At 48.1% G+C, this 27,897-nt stretch overlaps 4 protein-coding genes across 4 annotated transcripts; 2 read left to right on the forward strand and 2 right to left on the reverse strand.

The window, feature by feature from the left end:
• Positions 1-380: 380 nt before the first annotated feature.
• On the forward strand, positions 381-1,814 carry LOC128273157 (ruvB-like helicase 1). The gene has a single exon (XM_053011081.1). It carries the CDS (start codon positions 413-415, stop codon positions 1,781-1,783), a length of 1,371 nt encoding a protein of 456 aa, XP_052867041.1. The 5' UTR covers positions 381-412; the 3' UTR covers positions 1,784-1,814.
• Positions 1,815-1,900: 86 nt separating this feature from the next.
• LOC128271648 (glycine dehydrogenase (decarboxylating), mitochondrial) lies at positions 1,901-5,998 on the reverse strand. Its single transcript, XM_053009259.1, has 4 exons — positions 5,654-5,998; positions 5,425-5,503; positions 2,119-4,709; positions 1,901-2,050 (listed from the first exon to the last, which is right to left on the reverse strand). The coding sequence occupies exons 1-4, from the start codon at positions 5,891-5,893 to the stop codon at positions 1,937-1,939; spliced, it is 3,024 nt and encodes a 1,007-aa protein (XP_052865219.1). The 5' UTR covers positions 5,894-5,998; the 3' UTR covers positions 1,901-1,936.
• A 2,779-nt stretch (positions 5,999-8,777) lies between these two features.
• Positions 8,778-17,771, reverse strand: LOC128274115 (uncharacterized). Its single transcript, XM_053012204.1, has 6 exons — positions 17,651-17,771; positions 14,351-14,544; positions 13,639-14,273; positions 13,364-13,564; positions 11,239-13,293; positions 8,778-10,668 (listed from the first exon to the last, which is right to left on the reverse strand). The coding sequence occupies exons 1-6, from the start codon at positions 17,769-17,771 to the stop codon at positions 8,778-8,780; spliced, it is 5,097 nt and encodes a 1,698-aa protein (XP_052868164.1).
• A 9,044-nt stretch (positions 17,772-26,815) lies between these two features.
• Positions 26,816-27,326, forward strand: LOC128273978 (piercer of microtubule wall 1 protein). Its single transcript, XM_053012051.1, has 3 exons — positions 26,816-26,947; positions 27,031-27,139; positions 27,200-27,326. Exons 1-3 carry the CDS (start codon positions 26,854-26,856, stop codon positions 27,309-27,311), a joined length of 315 nt encoding a protein of 104 aa, XP_052868011.1. The 5' UTR covers positions 26,816-26,853; the 3' UTR covers positions 27,312-27,326.
• Positions 27,327-27,897: the final 571 nt, after the last annotated feature.

Genomic DNA, 27,897 nt, shown 5'->3' on the forward strand with positions numbered 1-27,897 from the left:
TAGCAGTCAAAGTATAGTTTGTGCTTACGGGCTAGCGGCAAACCGATTTGGAACGAACCGGTTCAATTCTGTCAAAAGCGTGAACGTGCGATTCGCATTTTTTGTTAGTTTCTGTAATATATTAATGCCGGTACAATAAAAACGTGCAGTGTATTGTGGTTTACATAAATTAGAGCCCCAGAATTGATAACATTACCATGATGGCTCAGTTGTGAATCGCTTTTGTTAAATTGTTTTTGCTCAAGAGTGGTTCGACTCTTCATTATAAACGCGTGAGAAGCCCGCTCTTTCAAACGTCAAGGCAACAAGGTTGGTGTGTTTACCGGCAGTAAACACATTTGCTACAATACACGCCGCAACGAAGCAACCTGCGTTTAAGATTGTCGCGGGAAAAACTCGAAACCGGTGAAAAATGAAGATCGAGGAAGTGAAAAGCACCGTTAAAACTCAGCGCATTGCAGCGCACACCCATGTGAAAGGGCTCGGATTGGACGAGAATGGCGCACCTCTGCAGATGGCTTCCGGACTGGTAGGACAAAAGGATGCACGCGAAGCGGCTGGCGTGGTGGTGGATCTGATCAAATCGAAAAAGATGTCCGGACGAGCGCTGCTGCTGGCGGGACCCCCGGGTACGGGCAAAACTGCCATCGCTTTGGCCATAGCACATGAGTTGGGGAACAAGGTGCCGTTCTGTCCGATGGTTGGCTCGGAGGTTTTCAGCAGTGAGATCAAAAAGACCGAGGTGCTGATGGAAAACTTCCGGCGCTCCATTGGTTTGCGAATTCGCGAAACGAAGGAGGTGTACGAGGGAGAGGTCACGGAACTTACGCCGGTTGAGACGGAAAACCCTATGGGAGGATACGGCAAAACCATCAGCAATGTGGTTATCGGGCTAAAGACCGCAAAGGGAACGAAGCAGCTGAAGTTGGACCCTAGCATCTACGAAACATTGCAGCGCGAGAAGGTGGAAGTTGGGGACGTGATTTACATTGAAGCAAACAGTGGAGCCGTCAAACGTCAGGGTCGTAGCGACACGTTTGCCACCGAGTTCGATCTGGAAACCGAGGAGTACGTCCCGCTTCCGAAGGGTGAGGTACACAAGAAGAAGGAAGTGGTGCAGGACGTAACACTGCATGATTTGGATGCCGCCAACGCGCGGCCGCAGGGAGGTCAGGACGTACTTTCGATTGTCGGTCAAATGATGAAGCCGAAGAAAACGGAAATCACAGACAAACTGCGAACTGAAATCAACAAAATCGTCAACAAATACATCGACCAGGGAATCGCGGAACTTGTACCCGGCGTCCTGTTCATCGACGAGGTACACATGCTCGATCTGGAGTGCTTTACGTATCTGCACAAATCGCTGGAATCGGCCATCGCCCCCATCGTCATCTTTGCCACCAACCGTGGTCGGTGCGTCATTCGCGGAACGGATGACATCCTATCCCCACACGGCATTCCGTTGGATCTGTTGGATCGACTGTTGATCGTTCGCACGTCGCCATACAACATGAGCGAAATGGAGCAAATCATACGCCTGCGAGCGCAAACGGAAGGACTTAGCGTGGAGGACGCTGCCATTCTGGCGTTGAGTGAGATCGGTTCCAACACTACACTCCGCTACGCGGTTCAGCTATTAACACCGGCCAACCAGACAAGCAAAGTGAATGGTCGCACCCAGATCACCAAAGACGACATCATGGACGTACAATCTCTGTTTTTGGATGCCAAGCGGTCAGCAAAGTTTTTGCAAGAAGAAAACACCAAGTACATGCAGTAAGATGTGTGTGACGTGGTTCGGTGCGTGGCGTTGTCCCTCGAAATATGCGTTATGTAAAGCCCAAGGGCCGCAATAAATTCACTCATCGAACTGAATCGAACGTATGTGAGTTTTTTTTTATTCTTGCACATTTATTTTAGCTGGTCCCTTCTTTTATTCGTAATCCGGCACCATTGGAGGACACGTGCAAACGAGATGCTTGTCACCATACAGGTCATCGATACGTCCTACTGTGGGCCAAACTTTTGTCTCCGGTTTGACGAAAGGCTGCAAAAGACGAAAGAACGAGTGTGATGAGTCGGAACAACGAGCACAGGGATAGTGAACAAACTTACCGCTGGGAATGCACCCAGCTCGCGGGGATACGGACGATTCCATTCGGATGATATGGTTTGCTTCTGCGTGTGCGGGGCCATCTTCAACGGGTTCACTCGAATGTCCAGCCGGCCCTCTTCGATTTCGTGGATTTCTTTACGGATAGAAATCATGGCATCGCAGAACCGATCCAGCTCCTCTTTGTCTTCCGATTCGGTCGGTTCTACCATGAGCGTACCGGCCACCGGCCACGACATGGTTGGTGCGTGGAACCCATAGTCCATCAGTCGTTTGGCGATGTCGACCGCTTCGATGTTGGCAGTTTTCTTGAAATCGCGCACATCCACAATGAACTCGTGCGCCACCAGTCCCGTCTTCGGATCGGTGTACAGCGTCTTGAAATGGTTTTCCAGTCGCTTCGACATGTAGTTGGCATTCAGAATGGCAACCTGCGTCGCGCGTCTTAATCCCCGGCCGCCCATCAGTTTGATGTACGACCACGAAATCGGTAGAATGGCCGACGAACCATACGGCGCAGCACTGACAACACCAAAGCTGCGGCCGTCGCTCTCTGGGTGTGGCTCGATGACGGGATGCGTCGGTAGGAAAGGTGCTAGGTGAGCTTTAACCCCGATCGGCCCCATTCCGGGGCCGCCGCCACCGTGCGGGATGCAGAACGTTTTGTGCAGATTCAGATGCGACACGTCGCTACCGAAGTCGCCTGGTCGGCAGAGGCCAACCTGGGCGTTCATGTTTGCCCCATCGAGATACACTTGACCTCCGTGTTTGTGCACCAGGTCGCAAACATCCACGACGTTGTCCTCAAAAATACCGTTCGTCGAGGGGTAGGTAAGCATCAGACAAGAAAGATTGTCCGCGTTCTGTTCCACCTTCTCCTTGAGGTGAGCCATATCGATCACACCGGTCGCACTGTTTACCCGAATGGCTTCCACTTTCATGCCCGCCATCTGGGCCGACGCCGGGTTCGTACCGTGTGCACTGATCGGAATTAGGCAGATCGTTCTATGGGGCTCCCCGCGCGAACTGTGATAGCTGCGGATAGCTCGCAGACCGGCGTACTCGCCCTGCGCTCCACTGTTCGGCTGGAAGGAGATTTTATCGTATCCCGTAATCTCGCACAGATCCTTTTCCAGCTCCGCAAACATCTGCATGTAGCCTTTGGCCTGTTCTCTCGGTGCAAACGGGTGAATCTCGGTAAACTCCTGGAAGGAGCAGGGAATCATTTCGGTCGTCGAATTTAGCTTCATCGTACACGACCCGAGCGGTATCATCGAGTGGACCAGCGAAATGTCCTTGTTCTCCAACTGCTTCATGTAGCGCACCATTCGCGACTCGCTGTGATGTTTGTTGAAAATGGGATGCGTTAGAAAGGGTGACGTACGCCGGAGCTTTGTGTTGTGGATGGTTCGGCTCGTGGCCTGCGGATCGGCCACCGTACTTTCAATGTCAGGGCAACCGAAAACCCACAGCAGGTCGCCAATGTCCGACGTTCTGACCGTCTCATCCATAGCGATACCAATCGTATCGTCATCGAAGTACCGCAGGTTAATCTTCTTCTGTTCCGCTCGCGCCTTAATCTCGGCCGTTGTAGTTCCATTCGGCACCACGTGCAGCGTGTCGAAGAAAGCTTTGTTCAGCTGTCGATGGCCCGCCTTTTCGATACCGGCGTTCACTGTGAGCGCGCAGTTGTGGATGTGATTGGCAATGTTCTTCAGGCCTTCCGGTCCGTGATAGATGGCGTACATAGCGGCCATATTGGCAAGAAGGGCTTGCGCCGTGCAGATATTGCTCGTCGCTTTATCCCGCCGAATGTGCTGCTCGCGAGTTTGCAACGCTAACCGGTACGCGTCCTCTCCGTCCATATCGCGCGTAACACCTATCATTCGGCCCGGTATGAGGCGCGTTAGTTTCTGGCGGCACGCAAAGAAGGCCGCGTGTGGCCCACCGTACCCAAGCGGAACACCCAATCGCTGGGCCGAACCGATGGCAATGTCGGCCCCAAATTCTGCCGGTGGTCGCAAAAGCGTCAGGGCGAGCAAATCCGTGGCCACCACCACCAGCGTTCCATTTTTCTTACAGTCCTTCGACACCTGCTCAAAGTCCTGCACATCCCCGAACGTGTCCGGGTACTGCATCAGCACACCCGATATCTCGTGGTCGCCAAAGTCGATTGCCTTCACCGAACCGAACACCACCTCGATGCCGAGCGCTTCCAGGCGAGTCTTCACCACGGCCACCGTCTGGGGGTGCAGTTTGCGCGAAAGGAACACCTTGCGCCGTTTGTTGTACCGATAGCAAAGGCTCATCGCTTCGGCCGCCGCCGTCCCTTCGTCCAGCAGCGATGCGTTTGCGATCTCCAGCCCCGTCATGTCAGTGACGAGCGTTTGGAAGTTCAGCAGCGACTCCAGGCGTCCCTGGCTGATTTCCGGTTGATACGGTGTGTATTGTGTCGTCCAGCCGGGATTCTCGAAGATGTTCCGCAGTATCGGATGCGGTACCAAACAGTTGTGGTAACCCATGCCAATGTACGATCGCCACACCTCGTTCTTGCTACCGATTTGCCGCATTCGATCGATCAGCTCGTGTTCATCTGTGTTGGGAAGAAAGACGGGCGTTCAGCAGGGAAAAAATTAATACCGCGTCATTGAAATGCTTGGCAAGCGTCGGATTCACTGATAAGCGCCTATCGGTGGGATCATGCGTATCGTTTCGGTTCTCCCAGACCAGGCGGGGGTCAATTGGTTAGTGTTATCAACGGAGGCGCGAAGCATGAATAATGTGAGCAGCATGGGCAGAAAAGGAGGATCTTTCAACGGCAGCTTCAGTAGCACGTCATCGTTGCTACAGGGCCGCGAGGCACGGCCTTGATCCACGAGGCGTGCCAGCTCGGACGAGGTACTTTGGCGCGAAAACAGACTCGGCAACTCGCTTGGTGGAAGTTCCATGTTCCACGTCCTCCATGACGTTGCATGCTTGTGGCTGACCCTTCTTTAGAAGGTTATCGGCGCAATATGGGTTGGGTTGGGACTGAAATGTGTTTCCGAGTTGTGTGTGTTCTGTTTTCGAGGAATGAGGTTGGCTTTTTCAAATTGGCAGAACAATATGTGAAAGAAATATGTGTTTCCTCTCTTCGGATGGCGGAACTCTTGAAAGTAAAATTATTTCCATTAAGGTGATATCGATTCGGGGACGTGTAAAGGTTCCACTCAAGTAAATTTAGTGTTTCCAACGGTCCAATTTTGTAAATGTCTATGCAAACGTGAATGAAACATGATGACTGATGTACAGAGATCCGTGGTACTTACTCATAGGATCCTCTATATTGAGAATACGTTTGAATTTGATCACCTCGGGCACAGCCTTTTCCGACAGTTCGTCGAGTGACTAGAAGGTTGCACAAGAACAAATAAAAAATGATAATCTTTGTTTGACGCTCATCCGGTAATCAATCGAAAGGGCCGGGCTGCACTAACTTCACTTTCACTAGCTTCACTCAGCGTGTTTTATTAGCTAAAAAGCGCAACTGATAATCACCTTGAATCCGATCGAGTTCAGCATGGTAACGACGTCAGTTTTACGGGGGCCAATATGCCGTGAGGCAAAGTCCGGCTTGTTTGGGAAAAGCTCTTCCACCGTGGCAAGATAGCGCTGTAGCTGCAAGTTGCCCTGCATGCTGGCCGACACCCGCGCCAGTAGGGCACCGTGGCGCTGTACACCACCCCGCCGGCAGATAGAGTGCAGCTGCTGCTTGCCAAGGATCATCGTGCGTTGCATTGTAACGGCGTGAGGTCGCAGAGATCAGTAACTGGGTGTTTAGACAATACCGTTTGTGTTGATTATCACTGAACGCATAGCACGGAGGGGCTCACTGATACACCAGGGCAAGTTACTCCACTGGAGGCTCGGCGCACTAGTTGCTGGGCACTATCGCATGCTAGCGTCACAAGGATTGCCAGACGAACACTGTAGCCTTACCACTGGCGCGGGATCTTTCGGCACCGAACTGAAGCTGCCTCCGGCCTCGTCATTCGCTTATATACGGGATGCCCTTATCAGCCGGAATTGCTCCGGCGAGGAAACGATCGTGTGAGCGAAACGATCGTCTCCGATCAAACCGATCCGGAGTAAACAAAAACATTCCGGCATCGACGGCTGAGCTGGCCGCGTTCTTGCTGGCGTTGCCCGGAATTTTTGGGGCCATCGTTCCCTGGCCGGTAGGTGAAATGATAAGCACCGAACATCCTCTCAGCGAATGATGAGTGACGTTCGCTACCGGCACCGAGCGATAGTGTGCATCACGTGCCTTCCGCACACCAGATGTCCCGTGGTAGTCCTTCGACGCTATCGGCGTAACCTGGCGACCTACCGTACGGCCGTTTGTGAATTGGGCGATGTTACTGGCATGCCATCGGAAGAACGATTAATTGAGACGTCTTAGAACATAGCGGCGATGCGGAGAGGGTTGTAAATTGATAATACCATTCCTGAATACCTATTACGTGGTCAGTGGTTCAGCAAACGTAACGAGTAGTGTTTTGAAATATTGTGGTTTGGTGTCAAATGATTCGTTTTAGAGTTTTTTTTTTCATTTTCAATAATTGAAATAATATATTCATGAGCATGCATGCATAAAACATATCATCCGTAACAAGAGAGGGAGAAACAGATGAGCGTGTCCTTCGACGAAGTCATAGTAGCAGGATTATCTCGACATTTGTGATGTTAAGGCCTTTTTCTTCCGATACCAAACACTGTAATAAAAAACATATGAAGTGTATACTGTTTTCAGTTGTATATATTTCCTCTAATGATACCGTCATCTTCAAGGAATCTTTTCGTTATCAACATCGGTGCCCCATGTTTCGGTTTGGCTCAGTTGTAATGTTTTACTTTGGTCAAAACAAAATGGGGTATCGTTTTGAAATGTAAGCATTGGCTACATTCGTTCGCCAGCGATTCTGGGACGATTCTGGGATCGACACGCGCACATGAGGCGAACGTAATTTCGATTTACTTCGATTACATTTGCAGTGCCGCTCACTTCCATGGGGTTTGAGTGTACAGAATGGTTTGGCGAATATACACTGTTTTAATGAACATTCGTAGAATAACTACATGGAATCCGTACCTGTTTACCATTAATGCTATATCAAATCTCAGCTTAAGAACCTAAAACGGCAATAGATAATTGTTTGCTGCACCCGATGCTCCGCGCACAATGGTGGCAAGCGAATTGTAACCCCGGTTTCGGGTGCAGTTCGTTTGCGAATAACGTTAGCCCACGTTCTCCTGTGGCGTGCCAGTGGCCACTTTGAACAAGCTCCGGAAGGAATGGTTGCTTCGGTTAAATAGTACGTAAAGTAGCGAATAGTAACGAATAGCCTATGGTACAGGCTGGTAACACATTCAACACGCGTCCACACCAGACCGACCACCAGAGGGTAAAACCGAGCCACCACACGTGGGCGAAGTGGGTGTACGTTATGCGAATACAACCAACAATTGTGATTTATTTTTCCGAAAATGATGCAAATGTAACAAACAATGTACGAAACAACGGTGCACTCACGCAGTGGATCCAGCGGTCCTTGCTGCGGCGCTTTCATCCTGACTCAATGTCTTAGTCCTGTGGTTGGCTACAGCAGCTGTAGTACAATCATGCTTTCCGCGAGAATGGTATCGAAGTGCTTTGAGAGAGACAGACCGATGCGTGGTGATGCGTTCGTAATTTTACTAAGTACATTTGTCATTAACTACGGCTATTAATACCGACTGCGACGCGCCTCCTTTTTTAGTTCTGCTCTTTTAGAAGGTATTTGATCAGAATCTTCGTATCGGAGCCTGTTGGCAGCCATGTTTGGTTTTGTTTTATACGTTTTTAATGCTAACTGCCACCTACCACCTTCGCTATGTTCTTCCGCAATAGTAAAGTACACCCTATACAACCTTTCATATCTAATGTAGATAGTCATAAGTAGTAAAGTTGCCCTAGCAGAACAGTTGGTTTACGGCTGAAAAATAAAGAGAAAGAGAGAGAGAGAGAGAGAGAGAGAGAGAGAAAGGGGGAAAGAGGGAGAAAGAGAGAGGAAGAAAGAGCAACATAAACGCACCAGGCCTCACGGTAATCGACTAGACGAAACTACTTTTTTTCCAACGAATCCGAGTCGCTTCCAACACTTCAATACGCCTGCCTTACGAGCTGTGCAAGCAACTTACGTAATTCCTGTTCTCTGCTGCATGTGGTATAAAAGTGTGCAAATATATATGTATCTTATATATATATTCACTAACGTTCTAGGTCCATCACTATACCTCACTAGTACAGCATTCACAGCTTCACTACGCATTCGGTTGGAATCTATTGGAATTTGGTGCTGAGAGGGTTCTACTCTGGAACGTCTACGGTGTTTTTCTGAGTGATACGGTTACTAAATTCGAATACTTCACTACTCTCGCGTATTCCAGAGGGTGGCTTCACACCCGACCCCGATTTATCACAGGAATTGTGGCTATTCAGAGAGGACTGGAGTGCGTGTGTGGGTGTGGGCGCACTGTAAAAAGGAAAGCCTAATCGAAAACGGGGTGCACAAGTGGGTTGGACAGGCAACGTTTAGTATCTTCGCCCGTTGGCGATTCCGCTCGGAGCAACGGCGCGATGTTAGTGCAGGGACTTCTTGTTGGGCGATGGCGTGAGGGTAAGGTTCAGCGTGGTGTCATGCTTAAAGTCCAGGCTGTTGTATTTGGTGGGGGAAGGCGACAGGGCACTGCTGATCGGGTAGCTGGCGGCAATGGCCGAGATCTTCTCGTAGTTGAACCTCATGAGAATGTTTTCGCAGCTCTTAATGTGCGAGTGCTCGGTGTCGTGGTACGTTACGTGGCGCAACGTGCCCGTGTGCCGACCAACGTTGGCGGAAGTTGTCGGCGAAAGCAACGGCGGCTGCGTGGGATGGTGAGGTGGAGAATTTTCCGCCGAACGTGTTGTCCGACCGGAGGCCACCGGTGTGGCGGGCATCAGCGATTCCAGATAGGCTTTGCTGATGATCGGTGATGACGGGGACTTGTCGAACTTGATCAGCTGTCCACTGTCACGCTGCAGGTGCAGGGTGTACCGGTCGTGGGACGTGCTCTTCAGTGTCGTCGGTCGTACGCGGGGCTCGGGAAGCTTGCGCGAGGGCGATGCAAGCCGCGGTGACAGCGGCGGGGATTGACTGTAGTAGGAGGCGTAAGTGTACGTTTTAGGAGACTCGCGGTCCAGCGACTGGTTGTCGGAGGAGTAGTCGCTGCTGTGATCCTTGCGGGACCGAACGCTTCCGCTCTTGTCCGCGTCGCGATCCTTGTCCTTTCGCCGGCGCGGAGAGTATTCCTTGCGCTTGCGCGATCTACTGGGCCGGTTGCAGGACGCTGGCCGGCAGCGTGCCTCGTGGGTGGTTGAGTAGTCGTGCACCATCACCAGCGGGGGCTCGGTGGTGCACCCGTTCGAATCGTTCGTGCCGGATGTGGCGGAGTGTGGGGTTTGCGTTTCGAACTGCTTGAGCGACTTCTCTAGATTATCGATAGTATCACTGATGCGATCCGACTGAATGTCCGACTCGTAGTCGCAGTAGCCGTCGATCGCTTTTATTGAGCTCTCGATCGAGGACAGCGTCGCCAGCATGTTTGCATTGGAGCGCTTAAGGTAATCGATTGTCTTTATCGTCGTAATGTAGTCGTCGCCGAGTTTGATCTTGCCGTCCTCGATGCCTTTAATGATCTCCTCCGTTTTGGAGCTCTTCACTTCGTCCGGGATTTGAATCGTGCGCAGGATCTCCTCCTGCCCATCTTTGGACGAAAAATCCGTGGTGCGTATGGATTCACATGACCGGCTGAGCGGCTTCTCACCGAGCGCTTCCGGTTTCAACAGCTCGTCGATCTCGTGCCGGCTCTTGCGCTTTTCCGCCGTACTTTCGGCTGCCGCCTTGAACCTAGCCAGCTGCTCGTCGGTTTTCTTGATCAGCTCGTCCGTCTTGAGATTGCTCAGATCGGTGGGCTTCAACTCGCTGGCGTCGTCCAGCTTGAAGCGGGTCGGTGATTTGCGTGCCAGCAGACGCGACATTTGTTCCTCGGACTTTTTCAAAATCTCCTCCGTTTTGCTCGACGTAACCGGTTGGGACTCCAGTTTCATATCGATCAACGAAAGGCGCTTCTCCAGCTTGTCTATCAGCTTTTTATCGTGTGTTCGAAATCGTGCTAGTTGTTCCTCGGTTTTCTTGATCAATTCCTCGGTCTTGGACGATACCGCCCGCGTGTCGATGGCATTAAAGCTCATGTTGAAGGGTTCAGCGCCGCCCTCGGGTTCCGACGCATTCGGACCCGGGGGCTCCGGCGCCTCTCGTCGTTGTTCCGTCTTTTCCTCTTCCGGAGTTATAATCTCGCGGAAGTTGTCCTTGCGCACGTAATAGGTTGGCTCCGGTGGAGCGAACCTAGCTAGCTGCTCCTCCGTTCTTTGAATAACCAGATCCGTTTTGGACTTTATTTTTCCGGTCTCTACGAGGGACTCCTTATTCGCGGTGCTATTGTCTGGTTTCACTTTAAACGGTTTTTCGGCGATCGGTTTGTCGGACTTTTCCAGCATCTCCTGGGCACTGTGAATTATCTTGCGATCGATTGAATCTGCGTCGGTTTGTAAACTCGGTAGCTGTTCAATGGATTTCATCAACACTTTCGTTTCATTTTGCTTCGGATCGGTGATCAGTTTTTCGAGCTTATCCGGCATCTCTTCGACATTGTGAATGATCTTGGGATCGAGAGAATCCGCTTTTGCGTGTAAACTCGGTACCAGTTCAATCGATTTTATTAACACTTGGGTTTCATTTTGCTTGAGATCGGCGAACCGGTTGCCGGTCTTTTCCAGCATCTCTTCGACACTGTGAATGATCTTGGAATCGAGAGTATCCGCTTTTGCATGTAAACTCGGTAACTGTTCAATCGATTTCATTAACACTTGGGTTTGATTTTGCTTCAGATCGGAGATCGGTTTGTCGGGCTTTTCCAGCATCTCATCGTCGCTATGAATGATCTTGTGATCGAAAGAATCTGCTTCTGCGTGTAAACTCGGCAATTGTCCAATCGATTTAATCAACACTTTCGTTTCATTTTGCTTGGGATCAGTGAACCGGTTGTCGGATTTCTCCAGCAGCTCATCAACACTGTGCCTGATCTTGAGATCGAGAGAATCGGCGTCGGCATGTAAACTCGGTAGTTGTTCAATCGATTTCATCAACATTTCCGTTTCGTCCTGCTTGATGAGCTGATCGGTGCGCTGCTCATCGTGCTCTCTCGACTTTCGCACTATTCTGCCTAGGATTAGAGAGTTTTCTTTTATAATCTCCAACATCTTGTCGCTCTTGAGTGCATTGGCGTCGACCGACACGAGTCCCTCGGAAGCGGACCTTTTGGTAATGTCCTCCGGTGGCAGCTCCTCCACCTTGATGGGATCGTCCATAGAGAATGATTTTTCCTTCAAGAATTTGACGCGATTCGTTAGATACCGCTCAATGTCCTCGGGGCTCTGGTTGCTCTCCTGGGGTGTCGGAGTACGGGCGTCGGCCAGCTGGTACTTCGGTTGCTTACTGTCGGCCATAACGACCGACGACAGGTCCGTGCTGGGTGGCAATAGTGGGCTATTGTGCTGCAGGCTCGTTTTGATCGGAAGCTCCAGCACGAATGATGCTGACATGGACGAACGATTGGAGATGTTCGTAAAGCTGTAGTTGTCGAGCTTGGACGTGTTGTCGCTCCGATCGAGCACGCTTTCGGTGGTGGTAACTAGGGATTCGCTTACCTTGCGCTCCTTGATCACGTTCAGGTCGAGCTTGTTCGGACGCTCCGCCGCATTGATGCGTTCGAAAAACTCGTTCGTGACTCCTTCGTCACTGACCTTGAACAGGTCCGTTTCCTCCACCTCGACCAGCGGAGTGCAACTCTTGGTCGCTTCCACCGTGACGGTATTGTCGGAAGGTATGTTGGCGAGATAGTCTGAGTAGTCCATCATAGAGGATGGTGTTTTCAGCGGACTAATGGTCGACATGCTGACGTACTTGCTAATGTCCGGAATAGGGGAGAGCTGACTCGTGCTCGTAATGGCAACCGAGAGCGACTTGTCCTGCAGCTCGGGAAGTACTGGCATCGTCTTAGGCCTTTGCTGGCTCACCGTGGCTTCGGAGGGGCTTAACAGATCGGTAGCTGCCTGAACGTCCACCTCGGACATTCGGCTGAGCTCTGCGTCATCGTCGTCGTCCCCAAACGACGACGGTTCCTCCTTGATATCGGTCAGCTCGCTGTCGCTCGGCACGATCACAACCAACTTCTCGTCCTCAGGCACTTCCCGGATGATGGATTCCGGTGTTAGCCGCCGCTTCATCGGTGACGCTTCCAGGGAGGAAGCGCTCAACGGTTGATTGTCATCGTCACACAGGGACGTACTCGTGCTCGACTCCGCATCCGATTCTTCGCTGTACGACGATGACTCGCTGCGGCGCTTCAAAGCTCCGGCCTTCGTTCCCGAGGAACCATCCCCACCACCGCTACTGCCCGTCTCCGACAGGTTGCTGATGGCCGACGAAGCGCTGGCCGACTTTTTTAGCTTCGGAGAACTGCCGCGTGCCTCGTCGGCGCGCTGCTTGCTCGGTGAATCCTTTGGCAGGTCTCGCCACTTCAGACTGTTGCGGCGCTGCTTCGTTTCGTCCATGTCTTTCCAGTGCAGCGTTTCGACCGGTTTCGGAGATTTGGGTACGGCGGACTGTTTCGATTGTTTGGAAGATTTCGACGCCCGAACCGGCGGAACGGCGCCCGGCGGTGGTCCCAGTCGCTTGCCTTTGGCACTCAGCAAAGCATTCTTGCCCACGAGCAGCTGATTCACCTGCAGCGTTCCGGCGTTCGGTGAAGGATTCGTCGGCTGCCGGGCAACGGCCGCAGTGAGGATGATATGTGCCTGCCGCTGGCGTTCCCGCAGCTTGTCGTACTGCTTCTTGAGGAGCGAAATGTCTAGATTGATTTTTTCCTTCCCCTCTGCGCGGGCCAAGTTAGTCGGAATACCCAACGAAGCCCGCCGGCCAGACCGTAAGCCCCATGCCGTAGCCGTTACCGCTAGCCGGGAGTCCTCGTCCGACTCACCTTCATCGTCGGAGTAGAAAATCCTGCAAGCGAAATTGGGACATTATTGTTCAGACGCGCCCAAGGGTGTTGGTGCGTGTTGCTTTCGCTTACTTCAAATTCGACGATTCCTTCAGCTGTGTGATGCTGTTGAGGTGTTTCTCGCGCAGTTTCTGCAGATCCGCGATTGGTCCAATATCGACCACACGCTGTATGAGAGCGTTCGCGTCCACCAGACTACCGTTGACCAGTTCCGACGAAAGGGCGCCCATTTTGCAGTAAAAATCGTCCGCCGTTTTGGTAGCCAGTATTTTGCTGCAATGCATAGAGAAGGTAAGAACGGTTAGTAGCGTTCCATTGCGTCAGCCAGTTTTACCGCCTCTCGGTACCTCTCTAAGATTCCCCAAATAGCAAGCGCAGTACGCAACAGCACATCACTGCCTTCGATCAGGATAAGGTCCCACACTCGCAGCACCAGCGGAATCGGCAGGCAGGTGCAGAACAGCGTTAGAAACCATTGCATGGTGAACACATTGGTCAGTGGTGGCTCGAACGCGCCCTCCGGTCCCTGGAGCTTTTGTAGGTGGCGGGCGAGCTTCGGTAGGCGCGTCCCGAGCAAATCCCGGAACACGGCCATATCGGCCTGCAGGCCACCGAGCGAACCACAAAAGTAGCCCGCCGGCAGCAGGCCTTCGATCAGCAGGATCATCACCTTGATCGATTCGTCCTCGCTCTTGTCCATCACCTGCAGTATCAGGGCGCCGAGCATGTTGAAGCCTTGGCAGTAGCCCACCTCCGGGTTGAAGCGAGAGTACCCGAGCAGTACTCGCTTCAGTTTGGCTTGGTTGATGGTACCGGACGGCCCGGAGCAGAGGCTCGATCCGGTCCGGTGTAGGTCTTTCACGATCTGTATGCCCAACTCTTCGTCGTCTTCGTCGCACTGCTCGCTAAGGCATTTCGTTGATTCTTCGTCCCAGTTGAGGGATCGAGTCTTGAGGTACCGATCTGCCAGGGCCATCCACAGCTGGGGAAGAGATGCGTAAAGAAGACATCCAGGCTATTGCGCACCAAACCAATTGCGGCCAGTTACCGGCTACCTACCTTCCTTCGGAACTCGGCCGGCATGCCGCCCGGCAGGCGAGCTACCATCTTCATCGCGTGCAGCCACTGGTTGAAGTCGGACTGGGTGTCCGGGACGCCCATCTTTTTGCTGATGTTATAGTCGGAACTGGAGGCCGACGGTGGCGGCGGTGGAGGAGGTGGTGGTGACACATTGAAACGCATTTCTTCCGACTCTGCAATGAGGCCCGGTTGACCGAAAGTGGCAAACAGCCACGGTCAAGTTAGATTGATAAGAATGCGTGCGTGCATCGGTGTATGAGAATACAAGAAAATTGAACGTCAACGTAACAACTTTGAGCAACTTTAAAATAAAAATAAATTCAAAATCGTGCATAGTGAAGCAGTAAAATCAAGTCAAATCAGTTCCATTTTTTTTCAATGATATTTTTTGATGTCAGTAACGCGCTCTATCTACAAAGAAACATTTCCGCGAAACAATTTAACAAAAACCAATCAAACTTTTGATGTAGCGAGTGGAGAGAATCGAAATCTTAAGCTAAACTTAGCCAAGCGTAAGCAACCTGGGCTTCATATTTAACACTGCCAAGCTCAACCTGTAGCCCAACTGTTTGAAGACTTCCGTTAGCATCTTACGTGCTCGAAAGAAATAGATGCCTAGGAAAAAACAGAACTGCGAACAACCCACAGCAAAGATGGGAAAAATAATGCGCATGAACTCATCTTCTTCTCTACACGTGTTGGCAGCCAGTTTTTCACCGGTCTGAATAAAATTGTCCAGCGAACAGAGTCGGTAGGAATGAGCATGCTGAATTTGGCGAATGAAAATTGCTCCAATTTTTGGGGAATGACGTCGAACGGCGATGAGATCCGATTCGTATTAAAGGCACTTTGTGATGATGCTGTACCGTTTATAAAGTGGTCGATCTTGACCTATCGTTACTTGCAGTGGCGCTTTAGAGGATCCCGAAACAGGATCCCAATGCAAGGTAACGTCGAATACACGCGCAACCACAAGGGAGGCGATGGGATGTATTTATGGACCAAAACAACCTTAATCTTCTTATTCGAACGTAACAGGTTACAACAGATAGGACGGGATTATCGGCACCCGACGATATGAAACCATCATAAGGTCTGGGCCCGGGCTCGACCGGTGGCCCGGTAATCGAAACCAGATCCCCGACACTGTGGGAAAGCCTACCGAAACGACTCAATACGCGGATAAATAAACAAAACGGCATCGGCAACTAAGACGACCGTGGCGAACCTCGAATATCGTTCAACTAGGAGACCTGTTGCCGTTGGAAGGGAAGCCATCGCTTTCGGCGAATGAAATAACATATTCGATCCGAAAACTCCGAAAGGAAGGCCCGAGACGAAAAAGGAACTGCAACCATTTTGGGCGAACGGTAAAACGCGACCCGAGGTACAGTGATCTAGAGGCGAACTGCCCCCGGCGCCTAGGTAGCGCAGGACAAATTGAGATTAATGCTGGCTCCGGCGTCGGTAATGCTGGCGCTGCCATGATGACGGTGAAAGGACAAATTCATTAGGCGATCGGAAGCTGCCTGCTGCCGATGTTGCAAAGAAGAAATCAGGATCAAACATCGGTCGTCATAAAAGTAGCGATATCGTGGGCGTTTTATAGCGTTAGGCATTGGCCTCCGGAACGACGGCCAGCGGATATTACGGCCTAATACTCAATTTTGACCAGATTGCCACTGATTTGTTGTGAAGTGGTGGGCTTTTACGATTGTTTCATGATGAATAGGGCCGGGACGCCGGTTGGAGCTTTGCAAATGGTACTAGGAACACTCGCCCACAGTCGACCTTGGGCGGGGATCCCAACTCGGCGCTCCACCGAGCGATTGATGGTTCGTTAGCGCGACTCCGACTACCGGCCGGTGTTGATATTTCCTACGCCTAAAGTTCGACCCATAAGCGAGCATCTATTTCCATTCAATTAACTATTCATTTCAAATAGTCTCACCCTTGGCGACGTGTCTTTGGTTGCGGGCATCAAAAATAGACCTCCAAATCTGGAGAAAATTTAAAAAAGAAAATGAAGGGTCTATGACCGGGACAACGACGAGCTGGAACCATCATCTTGTTGAGGGCCAAACTGAAAGCCTTAACCGACAAAGAAGGGCACTAACGAGAAGCTATCGCTCGAAGCTTTCAGGCTCGGGCGCGCTGGAAAAAGGAAGCCGATTCGTTTATCGTTGCCCTTTGGAGAAGTTGATGAGCTGTGCTGTTAGCGTCAAGTGTACACACACACACACGCCCGACGCTTAGGTCCCAGGAATTTCGCCCGGAAAAGAAGTTGTTGTATGAAGTGGACACTTGTTCGGTTGCTGCGAAACATGGTAAATGATGAGTTACTTGAGGCGTACGTTCCTATGAAACGACTTGACTTTTAACAGTAGTCATCCTTAAGCCCACCTAAACCCGTGGGTAGATTGCGAAAGGGCAACTGAAGCTACCCGAACTACATTTGTTGTGCGATGCGATGTGGTCCTTTCTGGAGATTTGTCTGGATGCTGGGATGAAAGGGAATATCAACAATGAGCCAAAGAAACAATGCAGGTGAAGTTGTGGTAAACACAGCGTTTGAATGGGCGAAGTATACAAAACACGAATAAATGTACTGTACAGAAAACAACCTAATCAAAGTTGAACTTTACGCTGAAAATATGGTTTCATGGTTTGTTGCTTTTTTGTACGCACTATAAATATCTAGTAACTTGGATAATATTAATAATGCTAAACTAGATAGTCTATAGCGGCTAAATCTGACTAAGGAAGCATTATTGACCAGAAAATATAGCATCATGTTGTTGAGGGCTGCAAACTCCGAACATCGGACTACTAGCGGTAGCTTTCTGCAGCTTGAGCGGTGAATCAATGAGCACGACTACCGAACACTCCGGCCGGAGGAGTAGCATCCCGACGGTTGGGCTGGACAGTTTATTTTTGGCTTTTCAGAGCCTTTGTTTCGGTTTCCTTATGCCAACCCACGTGACGTTGATTCACGCAATAAACTCATGCAATAAAATTGTAACACCATTAAATGAGTCAAGCGGCTGAAAATGAGTGAAACGAGCCAACGAAGAAACTCCACGCCGCGGGTCGAGCTAGCACAGGAGTTGGGTTGTGTCCTCGGGCCCAACCATTTCGGCCAGGATTCGAGACTAATCTACCGTTGGACACGCGACCGGAAGCGCTCGTAGCGGGCGCCGTATCTAAGGTTCCGAGTCTCGCGGCACGTAGGAGATGCGTCTTAAAACGCAACATATGGTTTGGGATAGCGGTTGGTACCTTGATAGCAGCTGACGATTGGGCTGCTATTGGATGCGGTAGGGGTGGTCGTGGTCGTGTCACCAGATGGCGCAGTTCCGCCTACCGTGAGATTTTTAATCGAGCTGAAGAGAAAACTCATGTCAGGAGCTTCGCTGCTGCCGCGCGTTTGTCCCGTGACCTGCCGGGATGGTGGACACTGATTGGCACTGACGGTTGTCGGTGTGGCGTGTCAGGCCACGGGCTGTGGTAGGGTAGTGCTGGTCGATCCTTAGCCGTAGTGCGCCATAATTCATGGTGCTCGTAAATTCCATTCTACAACACCGGCCGGTGGAGCTGGCATTAGGATATCGGAAGTGCGGGCGGACGGGATAACGCTGCTCCCCATACGTTTCCACTAACGATTCCGAGGGGAATTACTATGGCAGGCGGTTCCTCGAGCTTGGCGCTGAGGCTGAAGTACGTAACGAAACGAAACGAAATTAGTGTAACACGGTCAGTGTGCGCTCTGGTCATCGTGGTCTTGAGACGGTGAAGTGAGCGTTGTGATAAAAATTATCGATCGTTCAGATGTCTGCGCGAGTGCATCGGGAATGGTCATTCTGGTTCCTTTTTAAGAGGAATGCGTCGAAAGCAAGAATTTGATAAGCAATCCCTGCCTTGTTTAATAGATGAATGAACGAAAAGTTTCAGGTGCAATGTGTTAACATTAAAACTTGAGCTAAATTATATTAATTCAACTATTTTACGGCATTTGAAACAGGTTAAACGCGACTAAGAAGCAGTTTGTGGTTAGCTTCAACTTGTCTGTTTCTTTATCCTTTTTAACATTAATACAACAACGATAGTTAACCGTTCGTAACGATTATTAAAAACGAAACTCGATATTTTACTCCTTACGTGCCCATGGCTGATGCTCGTCAATTTGACAGGATCTTGATATTTTTTCTATTTTTACGAGTTATGAGACTTTTATGCTAGAGCCATGAGTAGTTTACTAGGTGCTCCGGTCGTCAAACGAACGTCATATCGCCCACAATTGACGATTCAATCTGCAACTGCAAAAGCGCTCCATAAGTCGATGTGTTCGAATGTTTATGTTGTTAGTGGGCCCTTTTCACTTCATCGTTACATCCTTTGGCTAAGACTTTTCCTCCCACTAGGTAGCCGGAAAATCCCAGTGCCAGATAGTGTACTTTTATGGCAGCGAATGCCGGTCGCCGGAGAAGGACGATACGCAGAGAATCATGTTAATTTAACGTAGGTTGATCCTACCCGCGGGACTGGTTTTTGTGCTATACTTCGATTATTGGATTAAAATTATGGATTGGAACTATAGTGGGACAAGTAATTGTTCATAGAAAGATGCTGCATAAATCGTTAGGATCATTTTTTGTCTTGATTTCGGGAGAAAGGATGTAGAAAACAGTGAATTATCCAATAGAAGAAGATACGACCCGTATCCTCGCAACGATTTAACCTTTACCAAAAGAGACTGTGGCCAACGGGAAATATTTTTAAGCGTTGGCGATGGTGGTTTATGTTACGAGAATGTTTGAGCAGCATGCCATACCATATGCCGTTCGTTATCCAAGCGCAGTCGTCTGAATCCGAATGACATTTCAATGTGTACTTCGCGATATCGCCTACACCATACAGCACAATGGAAACCGACTCATATCAGAGCGAGAAGCGAGGAACACAAGTAAATATTCGTTACTGATAGGATATGTAACGTGGGAGGCACAAAACCGGCGGGGTATACTAAAAATATTGCATTTTTACACGTTATGGTGTATTTCTGAAACAATCTTTGGCGAAACGATATAAAAATTGACATTTGAACGCTGCCAAATGTGGCAATAGTATGTTTTTTTGTAGCAATTCAGTGTTTTTGTTTAATTTCCGATGCATTGCGAGCATTGCTTCAACTATTAACGATTAAAGTATTTAAAAAAAATGATTTTCCTATAACATCCTTTAAAACCTTTAATAGTTTTTGTTGGTATCCTATTTATAGCAAAAAGTAAAACCAATTATTTTCACAGTAATTAAACTGCACGGGCCACCTCGTAGCAATGACACCAAGGATTGCTCCACCTTGCGAGTCGATGGATGCAGATGTTACTGCTACATTCAGACACGCAACAATGTCGGATAGTCCGCGTCTCCATCGCAGTGATAACTGTTGGCGTTTATTTGCCGCTACCAATCAGTTCCGTCGTAATCGATCGTTAAGGGTAAGTTGTGGGTGTGCACAGAAATTGAGTGGCAATCGCAAGATTACGCTAATGTGCGTATGTTGTGTTGTAGCACGACAGTATTATGCACAAGCCAACCAGGATCGGCCTCTCAAGGATTCTGCTTGACTCGACCTGTATAGGGAAAAACGGGTTATAACAAGCGACCCATGTGGATGAATATTAAACAGCTCCAAAGGTCACGTAGAGCCACCCTGGAATTAGCAACCTGGGAGACGCTCGACGTGCAGTGAACGGCGCAACGGTCAACAGTCGACGCAATAAAGACGCATAGGATGTTTTATTCGAGGAAAAAGCACGAACGCTCGACACAGAGCAATACCAGATCGAAACTGGGAGACTAAGGAAAGCTAATTAAACATCCCTCGGGCGACAAGCGTGCCGATGCTTATCGGGGAGCCCAGTTATCCACGGGATTTTTCCGGCAAGTGTGCCTGCCGGATGGAGTCCATGACGGTGACGCAAATCAACTGCCGCGTCGGTGCCGGATATCAGCCTGGCTGGCGGAACCATCACTGCTTCCGTATCCATGCGTTTTATGGCGAATTCTTCCGGACGGAGCTCCATTTTTGAGGCCGAGCCGTGACCAGCAATCGTTGTGGTGAATTCAATTAAAAGTGTTGCTTGTCCTGTACAAACGTGTGCCGTGCCGTATAACCGTGGCAAGCTACGAGCCGTCACAGCCATTGCGGCACTTGTTCCGTTGAAGTTTCATCGATGGTATCAAGGAGAAAGAGGATGTTAAATCCGGATTGCAATGTATCCGTCTGTCATGCTCAACGGTGAGTTCAGCCACATATTTAATAAAATATGGTTTGTCTGTGTTCCACTTTTCAGCCCAGTTTCACGGCCACCTGAGCAAGTTGCAAAACTATTAGGTAACAATTCGTTAATTGAGTTTGAGCAATAGAAAGTGTTGGCCCGCTGATAGAGCAGTCGGTAGTGCTCTTCGCTGTCACGCAGCTGGCCTGGGTTTCGAATCCCGGGATCGGTTGTAACTCAACCGGCCATGGTTTCGATTCCCGATACCGGCGTGATAGGGGGGTTGGCGCGGGGCTAACAATCCCGCCCGCAAAAATGAAATGTTAGAGAGAGCACCAGAGATTAACATAGTCTCTGGTGCAGGCCAAGACCGCGCAGCGGTTGTAGCGCCAAAAAAGAAGAAGAAGAAGAATAGAAAGTGTTGGAAATCGATGTTTTATAACAGATTTCGTGTAATTAGTTTACGAAAGCCTAATGATGAATTTGAAACCCATTTTAAAAACTTTTGCTTAATTCCGTGGCTTAACCCTAATTGTTGTCCCAGCACCGTCGCTCATGGACTGAAAAATTATTGTTTGTCGCGAATCAGCTTCCAGTGACCGATTGGTATGACTACTTCATGGGCAACTTGCTTCCATATTGTCCGGAAACGGAAGTGTTGTTTCCTTATTTTTCCGGAAATTTCAACACAGTCGATTTGAAATTTTCCGGTTACATCTGGCAGTTTGGTTGAACGGCATGCCGATAATTGCATCCGCTCGCCCATCTTTTATGTTGTAAGAGCTGCTGCAGAGCGGGCCACAGACGAAAGGAAAACGTGCGACGGTACATTCTACCGATTGAAAACCCATCGGTCAAACGGCGGCAAAGTTCACGAAGCGCGCGTTGAACGATCAGCAGTGGCCGAGATGCAAGCCCGAGACAGGATGGTGGTGTGCCGTTTGCTTCTGGCTACATCACTGCAGACAGCTGGCACCTCATCTGCTGCATGTTTCATTTTTATCGCGCCCTCCCGGGCACATCCTTTCCGGAAGCAACGCTCTGAGCCCTGTTGAAGCTCCATAACTAGCTGGGCAAATGGATGGTGCAAAGCTACGGCGTGTGTCAAAGTGCAACACTGGCCAAGGGGTTCCGCAGTACCCCGCGGGCAACCCCGTGAATCATCTGGACTGGTTCTGTGCGCCGATGGTAGACAATGAGGCAGACACAGGCGTTTTCTGCCCCATCGTCTGGGGGCCCATACTAGCACCGATGGCGTATCAGTGTTCTCGGTACATTATTGATTTTTTCCTTCGCCTTTCGCTGCCTGGGCGTATTCTTGGCTGAACCGTTTTGAGAGTCGCTTAAAAGACGCTTAGAGTTGATCTGAATTAATGCTTGCGACTGGTGCAGCTTGATGAAGCTCGTTTGCGGATCAGGTAATCGAGCTAATGGACCGCAGCCACAGCAATTAATCGGAAACTGAGTATTACAGGTGATTGCGCGGGCAAAAAGAAGCACTATTTGTATCACGTAATAATTTATGGTGTCACCAGCTGTTCCAGGTAGCTAAGTAGAAGTCGTTGTCGATAACATACTTGGTGCTAAACCATTAACGCTATTAATGTCTGCGAAGTACGCCGATTGGTTGAATCAGTAAATCACGACAAAACGGAAACAAGAAGCTCCTTGCGGTCTTATCTTTTACAATCGGTAGCTAGATGCTGGAGCTGATGAATAACATTATTTATCATGGCGATGTCGAAAGGATAGAGAACAAAAGCAGTTGCTCATGTTACAGTGTAGCGTAGACGTTATTAGTAGACGCTTAGTTCAAGCAGTTTTTAACGAAAAAGCTTCCAAATAATTGTTTTAATTTGTGCAAAACATTAAAAAAGGAAAAAGTTAAAATGCCAATCAATGGGTTTCATTTTTGTTGGATATGTTATACTCAAAATAAGATGGCTGTGCTGTAAATAAAAGTAATCTGGCATTGAGTTTGTTTTCTACAATGTGATAGAAAAGAACAATAATAATTTTCTTTTCTCAGGTTTACTGTTAATCTTGCAAAATACATTAACCAGGAATTATTTGTTTTAGTTTCGATTACCTATCATGAACGTAGTTTAATTTTGTTTTAAACAGTTCCATAATTGCTTAAATAGTTCCACAAACTGCATTTAATTCATTTGGTTTTGCATCTACTTCAAAATATTAAAAGCCTTCATAGAAATTTGTCGTGTCGTTGCAGTGAGGGTTACATGTCTATGCGAACGGAAATCTTTTGGGGTCTTTCCAAACGCATTAGGTAGAGGCGTCAAAGTAATAACCTTGTACAGTGGGGCAGTGGCGATGTTTCGTGTATCCTTGAAAATAAAAGGATCAAGAAGAAATGTAAACCTTGACTCACAAACGAAATTTGATATCGCAACGATGCGTGTTATTACATTCTTTACAAATGAACGCGTGGTTGTGCGTGTGACGGTATGTGAAATGTAGGTGTGTATGTGTGTGTCAGTGCGTGAACTGGCAGCGAGTTATGCATATCATTTAGATAAATACTACTACCATTCATAATCGTGGTTAGTCCGTGGTCGGGCGCAGAATGTTTCGGTGTAGCCTTTTCGTCCTGCAGCCAATCCCGGTTGGCGACGGTAGGATCAGACGTGGCTATCGGTCTGACGGTCTGGTTTAAAGTAAGCATCGATACAGAACGCGGCGATAAGTTCTGCACGAGATTAACGACTCGACGTTATTCCAAGTTTCCGTTTCCGGCTACAGTTACCATTTTGCGAAAGAATTTTCTAGAGCAATGGGCACTACAGTGGGAACTCATTTCACTTTACGATCGACCGAAAACGGGAAATCTATAGTAGCAGCAAAAGATCGTTATGCGGAGCATGTTTCGTTGCATCGACGTGATACTACTGTTTCGAGTCTAACTTCGCCACATTTACTGCCCGGAACTGCGGCCCTAGCAAGCGCAGCCATGATTATTATGCTGTATTGATTTTACAAGCGGTTGAACTTTATTTTAAACTATGCTACACTTTTGCACTCGCTGATTAACTCCACGAAGTTGAACACATCAACCACAGCTGTAAGAATTATTCGTGCAATCGAAGTGATTTGAGGTGTTAACCAATTCACGAAATGTGGACGGAACTGTACAACAACATTTTCTTAAAATTTCACGGTTCTGCCTGTGATTCTGCACTTTTGTTTACGATTGTATCCTATTACTTTCCCCGTCCATTACGAAGTTGACCGTCACGGACCACTACACGTGGGCCGTAGAGCTTCGTTTGGGCTGCATTTAGAATTGTTTGCAGACTTTGAGGTACCGCCGCCGCAGCTAGACGCCAATAGTCACGCACACCTAACGCAAGCACACATACGAACAAACGATCGGGTAGATGTGTGAGAAAACAAACACTACCATCATTTTAGTGTGGCTCGTCGCTACTGTCACGCATCGGGGGAACACTTTTCGTAGCGGGCGTTATGCTTAATGTAATAATTGTCACACAATTCTCGTACGCAGCGCAATATTTGTTGTCTACCAGCGGGGCCTTTAGTATCCTGCGTGTAAGCATAATCCTTTATGTTTATCACTAACACTGCGCCATTATGATGGCGGTTCTGTTTTCGCTATGCTTTACACCTGCCGACGATGACACATTGCGTGAAGAGGAAATTTCAGTGAAACAACTTTACGTGTTACGTACACTTGTAACTAGATGCCAGTTTTGGTCAAGCGGATAGTGACCACCGAGCACAGTAAGAATGCGTACTTTGGGTTAATCCTTCCCCATGTTGGAACCGTGCGCGACGATCGATGAACGTTGTCCTAGACTAGTGTTAGAAGCTGGTATTTTCGGTCCTTGCACCTTAATTGATATCTTGATCTCACAAAACACGCAGTTTTGAGCGCCTTCGTTCTCTGTACCAGTTCGGCGTTGGAATTCAACCCTTCGGCTACTCGTTTCAATTCCGTTCGATTTGGTTGGCACTTCCTAGTGGAAGCTAGGAACTAAAACGATAGAGTTACGTAGCAACTGGACAATCGTTCGGTACGCTCAGAATTCACTGCTCTCTTATCGCCTGGCTGAAATCAACTCTATGCACCATATTGTGTAACGTTTCAGCGACAGTGTCGTGTTCCTAATCCAGCCACTGGAAGCTTTTCCATAAGCCCCATTGGAAAACTCCCTCAAACATGTTCGCGATACGAGGACACTCTAGGATCTAGCTACAATCGATGCCGTACTGAGACTGACGGAATCACACCGAAAAGACATTTTCCTCCCCACCGGACAAGGGAGGACCCATGCCATGGTGAGAATTTCCCCTTGCGCTTTTCTCATCGGGCGACGAGTGAGCGGTGAGATTTTCGCACCCACGCCGCACAGTGGGGAAAAGGCGGTCATAAACCAACATTAAAAAGTGAGGATTTTAGTTATATTTGCCTAAAATAGATAAGTTATCTATGACAAATCCGAATTTTTAGCTTTCTGCGTTGCGTAGATTGCGTTGCGTGGTAAAAATTACTCTTTAAAGCCAACTTTAATCGGCTATTTTAACGCGATCGTTAACACATTTCTGCAACGGTAATGTACATCATTAGGAAGATAATAGATCCTTGATATCAAAATGGGAAATATTTACGTTCATACAGTTTATAAACTTTGGTTGCGCAGCAAAACTATATCCAGTATGTTATGCATCAGTCGCGATCCGTCCGTGTTCCCTAGGCTTATTTTAAGAAAACACTTCCTGATGCATAAGGAGGCGCCTGGTCTCCAATGTAGTCTATGAAATGGCCATACAAAACATATTGCCTTTATGAACTTTATGCTTTTCCTATTATGGAGCTTTGAAAGTACGGCATAAATGTTTTAGACTAGATAGGGCATTATGTGCAAGAAAATCTTCTATAGAGAACAATTTAGAAGAAAACACTTTCATTCGGACAGAACATAGCTACATAGCAGTGACCCTAAAACCAAATATGTCCGTCTATCCTATACAAACTCCCCACAGTGCGCCGCCGACATGTGATTTCAGTGTTTTGTTTTGATGAGAAAATCGCGTGGTACATCTGATTTTGAACACACAATTTCTCATTCGATAGCGAAACGCTTTCTTGGGGCCGATCAGGATCATGCGCACAGCAGTCTTTGTTGCACACAGTTGCATGGTCAGTGATAACTCCGTGTTTATAGGAGTATACAGATGTGGGCTGCATTTGCGGCTGGCCGTGTTGGTGTGGCCAGTCTGACAGCTTGTCATATGGTTGGCGTATTGAATCCATCATCACTAGAAAAATACAATACCCTTTACCCTTAAATTGTTTACCGCTTACCGCACTTCCAGCCGCACAGGAAGTAGGGTCTCGAACCGCCGATATGAAACACGTTTTCTGGTTACAGGGTGTAGCGGTACAATGTTGGAAATCGGATTTCATTTTGGAAAATTAGGAATCAAATTAGATCTAGCTCATCGATAAGTTGAATGGTCAATGCGCTGTGTTGATTTTTGCATTCTAGCTAAATACGGTGCTGAAAGTATAAATATATTATTTAACGTGAAATGTTAGTAAACGATGTAGAAGAGTAAGAAATTACGTTCGGTAAAGTTCTCTGGAATAGTTTTCTCATATTCCCTATTCCCTATTTTAAATTTTAACACATGAACAAACTAATTTTTGTACATGCATGATGTTGTATTGATTTAGCGATTGAATTACTGTTAATTGATGATACGTTAGAAAAAATCGATAGATAGTTTCAAGAAGATCACAAAGTGTGGAAGGAAAAGCGTTTCCGGACAGTAATAATCGACCATTATAAAATGATTTTGTATTAATATTTCTACTTCCTATAACAGTCATAAACTATCAACCGTCAGTGTAGAAATAGACTCTTTCCTCTTTCCGGACGATTCACGAAACTTCCAAACTTTGTTGTCGTCGTTTCGCCTCTTGAAACTTTGCAAATGCCGACAGAGCATTAGGCAACGTTGCCATGCAACGGCACCGAGGTGTTGTTTTATCAAATCGTAGTAAACATAGTGCGGTTGTACGGATACCAGTCCTATGTTTAGAAACCGTCCTCGATTCCAGCTAATAGGTAGAAGCCTATAAAAAGGTGGTTCAGGTTGCTCTTGGATCAGTTACTTGCACACTGCCGTTAAAAATCCGTGTGCTGTGCTTGATTTTTAATGTGGTGGGAAATGGATAGTGAAAATCAGAAAATAAGCGAACAAACTGTGAGCACCGTAGGACTCTCGTTGCCGAAACGCATCGAAAGTCCTTGTAAGTATTTGTAGTGCTAAAGCAGAATCGAGGCAAGAACAGACCTGTGCTGCTACACTGTATTTTTTGTCGAATGGTTGTAGATCAATTCACCGGATACGGATCACAGCAAGACGGTCGCAACCCCATTTACAGAACTTCGAACTCCGACTACGGTTACTATCCACCATGCCCGCATACAGTTCCACACAAGTGAGCACAGAGTACCATAACGGCACTTCATTTCATAATTTATGATTTTTCATTACAAAGGTATTTTCCGAAATCGCACAAATTCACTGGCCATCTTCACGAGTGCGGCATGTTCCGCAATTATTCCCTGAACACTGCCGTGGATCGTCCTTACTGTAAATTCAACGAATAAGTTCATTAGGTTTTACCGATATTTGCATCAAATTTTTGTACTAATGAATTCAATAAAACGTATCACAAACCCGAAAATAATGTAGACAAGAATATAATGGAAAGAAAACTAGCAGTGGGTTGTCTAAAAATTAGCCAAAAAAAATGTAGCATTCCCTAATTGGGAAACTAGCGACCGAATAATACGTTGCGCATATTGAAAAGAAGAACCTGGACAGAGAGATGACATCTTAAATGTTGAATCCCCAACAAAAGGAAGGTTATTATACATTAATGAAGGCAATTTATGATGAAAATGGTGGTTTATATTATAAGAGAATCCTCGCAAATGGCCATCTATATGTGAAACTAGGAACCAGAAATTTAAATTCAAATCCCGTTCTGTCTTGGAAGACGGTTGCTCGATGGAAATGCGAATGAACGAGACAGGTGTATGTTTTTGTGTTTTATTTTCCATAACTTCCATTCCATTATTTGCTTAGTTGTTTTAGCTATTAGAATTAATGTTTATCCATGGTTTCACGGTTATCTTTGCTACTTGTATGCATCCTCGAAGGATTTAATGTGTGTCCTGTGTCAATAGTTTA

Source organism: Anopheles cruzii, chromosome 3 (assembly GCF_943734635.1).
Source record: "Anopheles cruzii chromosome 3, idAnoCruzAS_RS32_06, whole genome shotgun sequence".
In the NCBI taxonomy this organism is placed as follows: domain Eukaryota; kingdom Metazoa; phylum Arthropoda; class Insecta; order Diptera; family Culicidae; genus Anopheles; species Anopheles cruzii.